At 34.4% G+C, this 11,704-nt stretch overlaps 1 protein-coding gene across 1 annotated transcript; it reads left to right on the top strand.

The window, feature by feature from the left end:
- The first annotated feature begins 2,855 nt into the window (after positions 1-2,855).
- Positions 2,856-11,043, top strand: LOC132266276 (uncharacterized). Its single transcript, XM_059767134.1, has 4 exons — positions 2,856-3,183; positions 3,298-3,438; positions 4,426-4,477; positions 10,736-11,043. The coding sequence occupies exons 1-4, from the start codon at positions 2,962-2,964 to the stop codon at positions 10,846-10,848; spliced, it is 528 nt and encodes a 175-aa protein (XP_059623117.1). The 5' UTR covers positions 2,856-2,961; the 3' UTR covers positions 10,849-11,043.
- Positions 11,044-11,704: the final 661 nt, after the last annotated feature.

Genomic DNA, 11,704 nt, shown 5'->3' with positions numbered 1-11,704 from the left:
GAGGTATTGCTAACTTCACTGATGTTGCTACTACTTTCAATGGGATTAAGAGAGCAAAAAAATAAAAAATTAAGAGAGCAAAAAAATAAAAAATTAAAGCGCAAAAGACAAACAATCCCCCTAAATTGAATAGGAAAAAAATTAAGAGAGCAAAATTTTTTTTTTAAAAAAAAAGCTTATTCACAAATCTTAAAAAATTGGTATCATTTGAACCCTAAAAAAAAGCTTATTCATGAAGTGTGGAACAATGAGTCGAAGAAAAAAATTAAGAGAGCAATAGTCAGGCCATCAAGCGAAAAAAAATTAAGAGAGCAAAAAATTAAGAAATAAAAAATAAAAAAATCAAAGTGCTAAAAGAAAAGAGAGAAAGAGAAGAGATTAAGGAGGAGAGAGATTGAATAAAGGTATTGAGGTAAACAACATAGAGGAAGAATGAAGGGAATATCTTATCGAGGTAATCATATTTGTTTTGGTAAATATGCTCTTCAGGCACTTGAACCCGCTTGGATCACATCTAGACAAATAGAAGCCGGACGACGAGCAATGACACGAAATGCACGTCGTGGTGGAAAAATATGGGTACGTATTTTTCCCGACAAACCGGTTATAGTAAGACCTACAGAAACGCGTATGGGTTTGGGGAAAGGATCCCCTGAATTTTGGGTAATAAAGTATAATTGACTAATTGAGTTTTGATCACTTGAAAAGTCCATTGTTTTGGACCGCATGAGAATCTTCTTATATATATTTATTTTTTTATTTTATTAACCCGGGGTGTCCGGGATGGCACAAACCCTTAGGGCCTCTCAACAACCCAACTAATCCCCGAAGACTCAGAAGGGCACCTCCCCACCCGGGCGGGGTAAGTCACTGCAGGGATAGCGGAGGTTAGCCACAAAGAACACCCAGCGGGACTCGAACCCCAGACCTTGGCTTGCTAAGCACCAAAGTCCTGCGAGTAAACCATTGGGCCACATCCGAAGTGAATTAATACTGTGATATTGCTATTTAAATATTATACAAATTCTAAAAGATAATTATAACTCAATATAATAGTAATAATAATAAACTATATAAAAAACTAATAGGGCGATGCTAAAATTTGATTTTATTTCCTAAAAACAAATTCGCTGTGCAACGGTGCTGACGGACTCTGTAGTGTTTGTCTTCCAGGATACAACGATCTTTATTTCTTTGGTTACAACACTTCAGACCGGAGAAATGGGCGAACCAGCTCGATGTAGTACTCTTTCTTTTAGATTGGACTCAAACTTACACTATAGAACTATATGTATGCAAAGAAGAGAGGTAGAAAGAGGAAAAGAATTCAGAAATCTGTAAAAGATTATGAATTTGTGCACCTTATAATTGAACCAGGGGGTATTTATAGGCAACTAGGTGCTTTTCGGGTGACCCAAACCGTCATCGGACGAGATGGTTTAGTCCAAATCATTGCCAAAACACCTATTCAAATTCGTATGCACAGTGCCTGTTTTGAATGGGTATTGTGCACTGGTTTGAACCACATGCACTTATTCAAGCCCAGTTAAAATCTGTTTAAAGAAAATAATCAGATTTTACAATTAAGCCCCAACCTAGGCCAGACTCGGGATGTTTCGAGTCAAGCGGCGCGTGTCGTGAATGGTTTGAGCAAAGGCTAGCCTAGGTCTTCTTCTTAAAAACATGGGTGCCCTTGGGCCAAAACCCAAATGCCAAACTTGGACTACATATATATATATATATATATATATATATATGCTCAAATTAGCATCACTTTCTATTCGATTTGGGACAACTACTTCCCACGTATACATACCCATTACTTATTTTTGTAAACTTATCAAAACACCTTACTTTAGAGTTAATATATCACTAGGATTAGAGTTAATATATCACTAGGATACTTGTTTATATATATATATATATATATATATATAATTTTTTTATTTTTTATTGTCGTATCTTATCTGTACCTTGTTTATTTGAGATTTGCCATATCGCTCTACCGATATCATGTTATATTTGTTTCCGTGAATAAAAAACTACTCAAAATTTAATTATTTTTTAAAATAGAAATATTATACTTCCGTTTTATTTGTATCTATATTCACTATTTGGTGATGAAATTGACGGCTAGGATCTTGATCGCCAAACCAAGAAGAAGGGGAATGTCTTAGTGCTTGTTTGGGATTGTTTCTCTGTCGCTAAAAAAAACTGCAATTAGAACTAGTTTACATGAAGCTAAAAATTGTATCTTTTGTAATTATGCTCGAGGTAAACTTAGGTAACTACTTTTTTTGACAATACAATTCTTTACTTTTCTTTATAAATACAATTTTATACCTTACTAATCTGCATATCTGCATATCGTATTATAATAAGCCACTAAGACACTGGTGTAACCTATATTTAAATTAGTTTTATAACCCCAAAATCAAGCAATGTTAACCAACAATCATACCAAGGGAATGAATCACTCACATTAATATCATATAATATTGTTATTAGTGTATGTCTAATATAGTAAATTAATATTAAAAGTGCTTTAAATAACGTTATTACCAAACAAATTTATACGTGCTTTAAGTATCAGAATGCTTTATAATTAATTACAGTAATTTTGTAACAGATTAAAAACGCTTTTATTATTTTAACAGCAATCCAAAGGGGCTCTACCCAAATTGTCATATCTGTATTCGCTATTCATATGACAGAAAGTTTCGAACCGAGGCCCCTAACGCTACATATTGTCGCGTAAAGCCCAACCATTTGTAGGCCCAAATTTCTCATCCACCATGGTCACATAATTTACAGTATATATACGAGTATATATATATATGGACTACTCCGTATACAGTAGGGATTAGGGTTTGGATGGAGTAAGGAATAAATAGAGGGAATAAATAGTGGTCTATTATTTTATCGTGAAGAAGATCAGCAAATCTGTGAATACAAGATCGAATGGCATACTCCGATTCCGATTCCGATTCCGATTCCGATTCCGATTCGAATCTTATAAGCAGCGTTCGCGTAGAGATGCCTCCCCATCGACCTAAGGAAAGCCTCGGTCCCAATCAGTACCTAGCGTACACCAGTCTTCCGATCAGTCTCATCTGCGACTCTTGTGGCAACCGCATGCCCAAATGCTCCGAGATTGCCGTCACACACGATGTCTCGGGCAAAGTAAGTTAGAAGATTCATTTGTTCAGATCATCGTCTCCTCTCGCTCTCTCCATATATATATGTGTGTGTGTGTGTTATATTGATTAATTTGGTTTTGTATATTATGCGATGCAGGGTGGTCGAGATATAACTTGGTCCAAGATCTACGTGGATTGCACCAATTCAAATTGCATAGCTGAGATCACGTTAAAGCGTAAGGGCTGCAAATTTGTTGTTTTGTCTGGTGCAACTCCGTATTTCCGGCCAGAGGATGAGGTATAAACACCAATTGTTTAGTATGGATGTATGTATGTTAGCATCGCTTGCTTGCATATGCATGTTTACCATAAACATTAAATAGATTCGATGATGGAAAAGAAAGTAACAAGTGCCTATTTGTGTCATAATTGTGTCATATCGAAAGAAAGTAACAAGTACGTATTTGTGTCATAATTGTGTCATTTCGAAAGAAAGTAACAAGTACGTATTTGTGTCATAATTGTGTCATATCGATGGCTAATATTTGCATTGGGGGGTTGAACAGGTAATTATAATGTATGAACCTGGTTAATCTCAGATCTCAGGGCAATGAATGTTTCATCTAATGAACAAAGGGATGCAGTTTTTATCATTATTTTTTAATAAAAAAAACCCCTCATTTGATTTTCATTAAATTGCAAATTGATCAACATACCTACCAATCTTATAATTTCAAAGGTTATATAGGCTATATATATAATGAACAGAATGGTGAGTTTCTTTTATTCACTTAATTTTCACTAAATTAAAGTATTTAATACTTTGTTCATCTATTATTTTTATTTTTTTGATACAGCATAAGTCTTTATACAACTAAACTAAATTTGGTATATTTTATGTATTAAGGAGTAATATTTTTGTTTTAGAGATTTCTTCTCTCAATCTTAAAAGAGAGAAGAGAAACATTTTGAAATCCATTATTTCCACTTATTTCTTTTCAAAAGGGGATTCTTTTAAAGAAGTGGTTGGCCTTTGAGGCGAGTATATGACTTGTAGAGTTACTGTGTCGACTTCAAATCTTTTTACATTTTCATGTTTTCTTATATTTAGTAGTCTGAGGGTATTCTTATTATATCTTCCCTTAATCTGTTTGCATTTTCATGTTTTCACATTATGTTTCTTGTTTTGCGACCGTAGCCAAATTTAATATCTAGTCTTTTGACACTTTTTTGAAGTTCCTGTTAGTTTAGAACTTTAATAAATTTTTCATTATTTTGGATGTAGAAATTGGAATGTCCTGGCAAAGTTAGGATAAAAACCCACCGCATCTATCAAGGTATGTATCACTCAGATTTATTTAATTTCAGTTCAACACTGGCAGAGAAGTTCTCTTTAACTAATATATATAGTTTTTGTGTAACATTTTTTTCCAAGATATCTACCATTGTTTGATATAGTTTACCGCTATCTCGAAAGTATGAATAATATTAATTGATTTTGGAATTCTATTTTATTTTTGAGAATTCAATTTGATATATCTTTTTTTCCCATTTTCTTCATAATTATGAATTTCTTGTATGTAAACCTCTTCCGTATAGAGTCATTCTACAGGCTTCTTAAGTAGATAAAAAACATTAACTTTAATTCTTAGCATCATATGGGCTGCTAAATGATTTTTGTCTCGCCAGTTTAGGGCAATGTTTATGAAAACAAAATGGATGGCGGAAGGTTATCTAGTTGATCCTACTTTATGTAGGATCCTTGTGTACAACCATTGAGTTGGATTATTGGTTAAACCATTCAAGTTTATGGGTTCACAAATGTAAAATGTACTGTAATGCTGCATTAAATAGTGGATGTGTGTCTTCCTTATAGCTATGTTTGGAATTGAGATGAGAGTATCGGGTCTATAAAACGACACGTGTTAGTTGTCTTTCATGTTTTCTTGTTATTTCTAGTGAATTAATCTTAGGAGCCGTTATTGTGTTTGTAAATGTTCAATTCTCGGTGGCTTCTGAAGAGCCTTGATTAATGATTCATTATTTGGCTTTAATATGATGTTGTTAGTTCTTGTTCTTTTTTTAAGTATTGATTGTCTTTGAAGATTTTGGAAAATGTGTTTTTGTGCATATATATATATAACTTTGCTTTAATTTGGAATTGCATAATTCATGTTATTCTTAATATGAAGCTATAGTGAATTTCCTCAAAAACTGTTTAGGGATTCAGCAGTTTTTTTATAAAACTGAGTCAATTTCCAGTAAACATTAAGCAATTCGATAATTTATTCTGTTTTCAACTTTAAATCCATTTGTGAGTCCTAATGTGAAGATATATTCTTGTACTAATTCTATCGGTATGCATAGCCTAGTTCTCATTTTCTAGTCACACAATTATTATTATTATTATTCATAATTGCTATATCGTTTGGGTATTATTTTATCGAGGGTCAAGTATATTAAATTGTTTGTTCGCTGTTATTGCTTTATCAAAGTCTTCCCTTCACATTAAGTTATATATGGGGTGAAGAGCATGCAGACATGCTGCACTCAGTTTGCTGCATTTGGTGTGTTTTTCTCCTCATGCAAAGTCTGCAAGTTGTCTTTACAGTTTTAAAATTCGACACTGCATCTTTCTAAGAAAGATTTTTGGAGAAATGGAGAAATAAAAGATGGTTGTACCTTGGCTAGAAGTCTGCTAACATATTTCATCCTTTGTACTTTAATATGTTGTCTTGAGAAAAAGGGAAAAAAATAACTACTTGTAGTGTATCATAACCCGTTAGCTAAGTCAAATAGCTTTTGATGTATATGCTTTTATTTGTTGTATCTTGAGAACATCTTGGGTGGAATTCTTGTTGACCGGATTTGTTAGGGACTAATTTGGGGTTTCAATTATATGGACTAGTATTGTTGACCACGTGTAGTGCAGCACTTGGCTTTATTTGATTGATGAGGAAAGAATCAAAAGATATACTCCCTTCATCCCAGTACTCTTGCTCCTTTTTTGGATTCCAAATCTATAAGAGGACTTGCATGCATTGTCCCCTTTCAAAATTCCAAAATTACCCATTTGAAGTTAAAAGTTAGTATTGTTAGCTGGAAAGAGTTTTCAAAATTTAAGGATATTTTAGGAAATATGCAATCTTTCTAACATGGACCTGAATCTTTCTTAATGGGACCTGAATTTTTGGATAGCTAATTTTGGAAAGAGGGACAATATGATGTAGGGGTTTCGCACTTATGTCAGGTATAGGCGTAGGGAAAATTTGGTATGAAAATTTAAGTATACTCATTTAGGCGCAAGGACATTTTGTCTGGGCTGTATTAGTATTTTAATTTTGATTGCTCTGGATATGTTTAGCATTTATGGGGTATTTTATTTTCTTTTAGGGTTTGCTTATAAGAGTGCTGAATATAATTGAACTCATTAGGTTTTTGGAATATTGATTATTGCTGCTTCAAATTTGTCTCTGATGTTTTTCTCCCCCTTTTCTGTTCTATTGTTCTCTCATCCCCTCCGTCCGTCCGTCCATTCTATTTGTTACCCTTTTGGATTGCTGCTTAGACATTTAAAACCAATTTTATTGGAAAAAATGCTTTAAAATGTGTTTGGTAAACAAAAAAATTACTTTTAAATGTTAGAGATTTTTGCTCAGCAGAACTTTTCAATGAAGCTAAAATTTTTAACTTTTAAAACTACGTCCTGAATAGGGGTTTTATCTTTTTAGGTAATTGTTTTTCCTTATACAATTATTTTGCTTCTTTTACAATGTTCTGCTATTATCACATGTATAAACATTCCATTAAAGGAGATTATTGAAAAATTAATATTAGAAGTGCCTTAAATTAATATTGTTACAGAATATATGTAAAGTGCTTTAGTCATGATAAATACTTTATAGAATCCATCACCAAACACCTAACATTCTTCTTATCAACAACAATTTTATGACTATTATATTGGTAAGAGCTGTTTTTTAATTACAACAGCAATACCTAACATTCTTCTTATCAACAACAATTTTTATGACTATTATATTGATAAGAGCTGTTTTTTAATTACAACAGCAATGCCGAACGGGCCCCTTTTCATTTTATATTCTCATCTCTTTTGTCTGTCATCTAACCCCCTTCTTCTATCTTCACATCCCTTGCTTTCTTTCTGGTCCTGCATCACAAGAATTTTGGGATGGAGGGGGTATTTTACTATCTTCTTGTGTAATACTCTGTATGCATATTTTTTCCCTTTTTATTTTGGGCAAATTGCATAAAATTCCCCTACCTTTAATTTTGGCACAAAACCACCCTACAAAAAAATAAAATAAAAAATTGTCCTAAATTTCCACTAAACTATACTATGGGGGTTCTGGCCCGAACTGTAAGTTAGATGCTGTTAATGTCTATTTGACGGTACTAAATTACCCACATTTACTGAAAAAAAGTGTAAAAAAAAATATTTTGCAAATCTAGACTAATTTATAGGGTGTCGTTTTAGCGATGTCCACGCCCATGTAAGACTTCCGATACGTCCCCAAGGTCTCTGTCATACCCATCTTCTCTCTCGTCATGACCCTATCATTACATAGAGACTATTTTACCTGGACTCGCCGGAACCGGCGAGAGTGTCTGTGTCGACACGACGCGGACGCGGACACGGGATATATGTCGGACTCTTCATTTTTTAACTGGACATGGCTGCCATTGATGGTGGTGCTAGGATGCTGGTTCAACAAATGAAAGGGATTGGCTGTTGCTATTGACGGTGGTTTTAGTTGCAAAGGGTTGAAGATGCGTGTCTCGGAAAGTATGCTACAGATCTATCTGCTTTTTTTTAATGGTTAAGATGAAGCTATGTCTTATTGTTTTTGTTCAAGGCAAAGATGAAGCCACTTGTCCATGGTAGATGTAACCTTTTTAGTTAATGGAATACGGCTGTAAGTAATTGGGTTATAGCTGTAAGCTATTAGTTATTGTTGTAACTAATAAAAAAGTAATAGTATAAGTTTTCACTACAGTTTTACTTACAAAAATACAATACTCGTTTACACTGCACTTTTACTTTCAAAAAATTCAATAGTCAGTTGCAGCAGTAACTAGTGGCCACTTTTATTAAAAGAAAATTAAAAACAGCTGGCATATTTATTTTAAATGGTATTGGAAAGGTACAAATACCATAAACAAAAGGTACAGGGCATGAAAGCTGGTTAATATTTATTTTATTTTATTATAAAATTGATGGCTCATATATAAAAATTATACAATTTTCATTTATAAAAGTGTCCAAGTACCCGTGTCCAGATATTGGACACTTTTTTAGCCGAGTCCCCCTGTCCTTTTATTTGATATATTAACTAATCCGACCTCTGGATATGCATCTGTGTCCGTCACCCGTACCCGAGTCTGGGTAACATGGCAGAGACATGCTTTACTTCAATGGCAACAGTCTATCCAAGAAGTGGCTTCTGCCATGCCAACTCTATCTCTTACAAGTTACAACAAATGCAAGCCCATGCCTTTTACATTCCAACTACTCCCTCAAAGTCACCCCAAGAATCTTCTCGCGGCCTCACATCATTGTTCTAGAATCTAGAGTGAATAGGAATAAGGTTGGGAAGTTAATGGCTTGAAAAAAAAAAATTGTCTTATTCATTTATTCTTATTTCCACATGTTTCAGTTTATTGTGAGAATCAGTCGCATTTGGTACTGGTCACTTTTGAAAAATGAAATTAAATAATCAGGGTTTAAAAGACTAGAGTTAACAGAATAAAGTAATGTATTATGTTTATGTAGCTCTCTAATAATAGGAGAGAAAGCTATGCTAACATGTCATATTTTTTATGAGGACTGCATCACTCTCTCTCTCTTCATCTACAGAATATAATTCAGTTCTCAGATCTACAGAAACCAGGTCGCAATGGCTTCTGTTTTTTTGCCATTATGTAACTGTTAGATTTCTAGAATTATAAGAGGAGGAATTTCGAGATAGTTTGGGGATGCAGCCATTTTTGCATAGGGTTTGTGATTCTGTCCGTTAAGTTGGAGAGTTCAGATCACTTGTTCTTGTTTCCTGCTAATGATTTTTGAAATTAATTCTCTGTTTGTATTTTTTAATTGGTTGTTTTAATGTTGATTTGTAATCCTTGGGCCTGTTGCTTGGAGTTAGTTGGATTGTTTTGGTGGCTTAATAAAATCTGATATAGGGGGAAAAAAAAATAAAAAATAAAAATAAAAAAAGGAAAGAAAGAAGAAGAGAATCCAGATCTCCAATCTCAGTGAGTCACTCTCACAGTTCACACTTTAAGACTAGGACCGTGGAACCGAATTGGTTCCTCATGGTTTGGTTTGGTTCAGTTCCATTGGTCTTCACGGTTCGGTTTGGATCCAGTTTTTGTTGAACAGTTAGGGCTGGTTTAGTTCCAAAACACTTCCAAACCAGTCCGAGCCAAACTTTGTGCACCCCTATTTCTGTGAGTCTGTTGACATTTTTTATCTACTATGTGGAAAGTTTGCGGAAGGAATGACAATTATTTTGTCAATTTTTGGTGGAGTAAATAATGTCAAAGTGTAAACTACAAAACTGTTTGCATTTTTCACTTAGCTAAGGAAGAAATTGACTTATGCTCTCCTTTGTTTCTTTGTACAATTACGTAAGACATTTACTTAAGCTCTCCTTTGTTTCTTCACTTCCTGGTCTTCACTTCTACCAATTGCACGTGCTAGTTCAAGAAATCATATTTAGAAAATTTAGAACCATATTTATTGTTTCACTGGGCTTTCTCAAGACAATGGAACGATATCTGAAGATATTTGGAGGAGCACCATTTCTGCAATTGAAACTGGATTTCGTTCACTTGTGCGTAGGACATATGGAACAGAACCATCAAGTGCCGCAGTTGGATCTTCTTGTTTGGTTGGTGTCATCTTGAAAGGAACCCTATATGTTGCCTACCTGGGTGATTCTAGAACCGTATTGGGTTATTTAGTTAGATTGTCCAAATAAAGTGCAAGGGGTGGGAAGGAGTGGGTTGAATGCAGATGGGACAAAATGGGTTTTGAAAAGGGTATTTTATGGTAAAAGTGTTTCACTTTATGTGCATGTGAATATCATGAGCTTTTTAGCCATAAGATTCATAACGACTATCTCACTCCTTTTTTTTTGCCTTGACTTACCACCAATGTTACATGGACTGTCAAAAATAGGTGAAGTACCCGTGTCAGACCCAGAATACTCTGCTATGGTTATCAAAATGTGCCTTGGCACCTCAAAACATATCCAATGATTCAATTTTGTTATGTTATTGCTTTACAACTAGTGAAAGATGTATATAAAAATAATAATAATTTAGTAGTTTTCATGTGGCCGTTTGAAGGTTTGATATGTCTATGCATGCCCACACCCGGTAAAGTACTTGAACTGGGTAACACAGGAGTGGTATGATGTGCCAATGCTTATTCAGTAGTTTGGTATTCTTACCATCTTTTAGAAAATGAGTTACTATGGCAATTAAGTAGAATAAGGAGACTATTAGTTTCTTCATGGGTACCTCATTTACTCGTATATTGACAAAAATTTTGTGTTTGTCCATTACAGGAAATCTTACTTCTTCTGGAGTTATGGCTTCTATTGCTTCTTCAGTTATGGCTCCTAGCAAGATCAACTCGAAACAAAAGAGACGGAAACGAAAGATCATTCCCGCTAAATGATGACAAGCCACGAGGGTAAAATTTTAGTTTGGTTGGATTACATTCTTTTGATAAGACACATTAGACCTTGTTTTTATACTTGTAGATTGTGAGCTCTTTAAATGCAAAAATAACTTGTAATATTTTAACTCGGCACATGCAGTGTGCTTCATTGAAGTTTATAATAGAATTTGCCTATTAAAGTGTGTTTAGTAATGGTCTTGTTTGTCTATTATGGTTGGATCAGTAGTGTTACTGGATATTATTTTCATGCAGTTGGTTTACTAAAAATTACTCTTTCAATGAGATATTTAAGATGCATGTATCATAATGCATTAGAACAATGTCTCTCTCTTTCAGTCATGGGTTTGTTCATCTAAGAAGTTAGTGTATCCACCAGCTTATGAACCAATCCTGGTATTCTCCAGCTCGAACTAGTCAACAGTTTTACCCATGCTAATGAGTTTTCGTTTGTAGGAATAGTTTTCTCAACACAGTTTTTATTTTTTATTTTTTATGATTTTAAAACTTGTGCTTATAGTCTTGTTGGGCCTTCCATTAATGAGGCTTCAAGTTGGTTGGTTCGTAGGAAGGTTGGTTGGTTCCAAGGAAGCACGGATCATTCACTTGTTGAATAAGCAGATATGGTCCGGACACGTGTAGCGGCTAGAAGTATCGTGACAACTATCATGAGTTTCTTACATTAGAGGAAGTGCTTTTGTTTTTGGTTTTTACCACCACCTGTACCAAGGGGAGGCGATGAGTTGGCAACCCCAGGGAAATTTACTGGCAGGCTCTCTTGACATGTAGAAAATGCGTCTTAAGTATCTACTGGAGTGCATCAGGTGGTTGGATTGCAAGGTGCCTTGGGGCTGGA

This window comes from Cornus florida, unplaced genomic scaffold (genome assembly GCF_030987335.1).
Source record: "Cornus florida cultivar Cherokee Brave unplaced genomic scaffold, ASM3098733v1 CherokeeBrave_3.0.0_Hap2_Chr01, whole genome shotgun sequence".
In the NCBI taxonomy this organism is placed as follows: domain Eukaryota; kingdom Viridiplantae; phylum Streptophyta; class Magnoliopsida; order Cornales; family Cornaceae; genus Cornus; species Cornus florida.
This window is presented reverse-complemented; position numbering and strand designations above follow the sequence as displayed.

Bases quoted from the DNA above. Each gene is read 5' to 3' on its own strand.
- LOC132266276 (XM_059767134.1), top strand. From the start codon at position 2,962: ATGGCATACTCCGATTCCGATTCCGATTCCGATTCCGATTCCGATTCG. The intron at 3,184-3,297 runs GTAAGTTAGAAG...TATGCGATGCAG, and splicing joins CACACGATGTCTCGGGCAAA to GGTGGTCGAGATATAACTTG. The intron at 3,439-4,425 runs GTATAAACACCA...TTTTGGATGTAG, and splicing joins ATTTCCGGCCAGAGGATGAG to AAATTGGAATGTCCTGGCAA.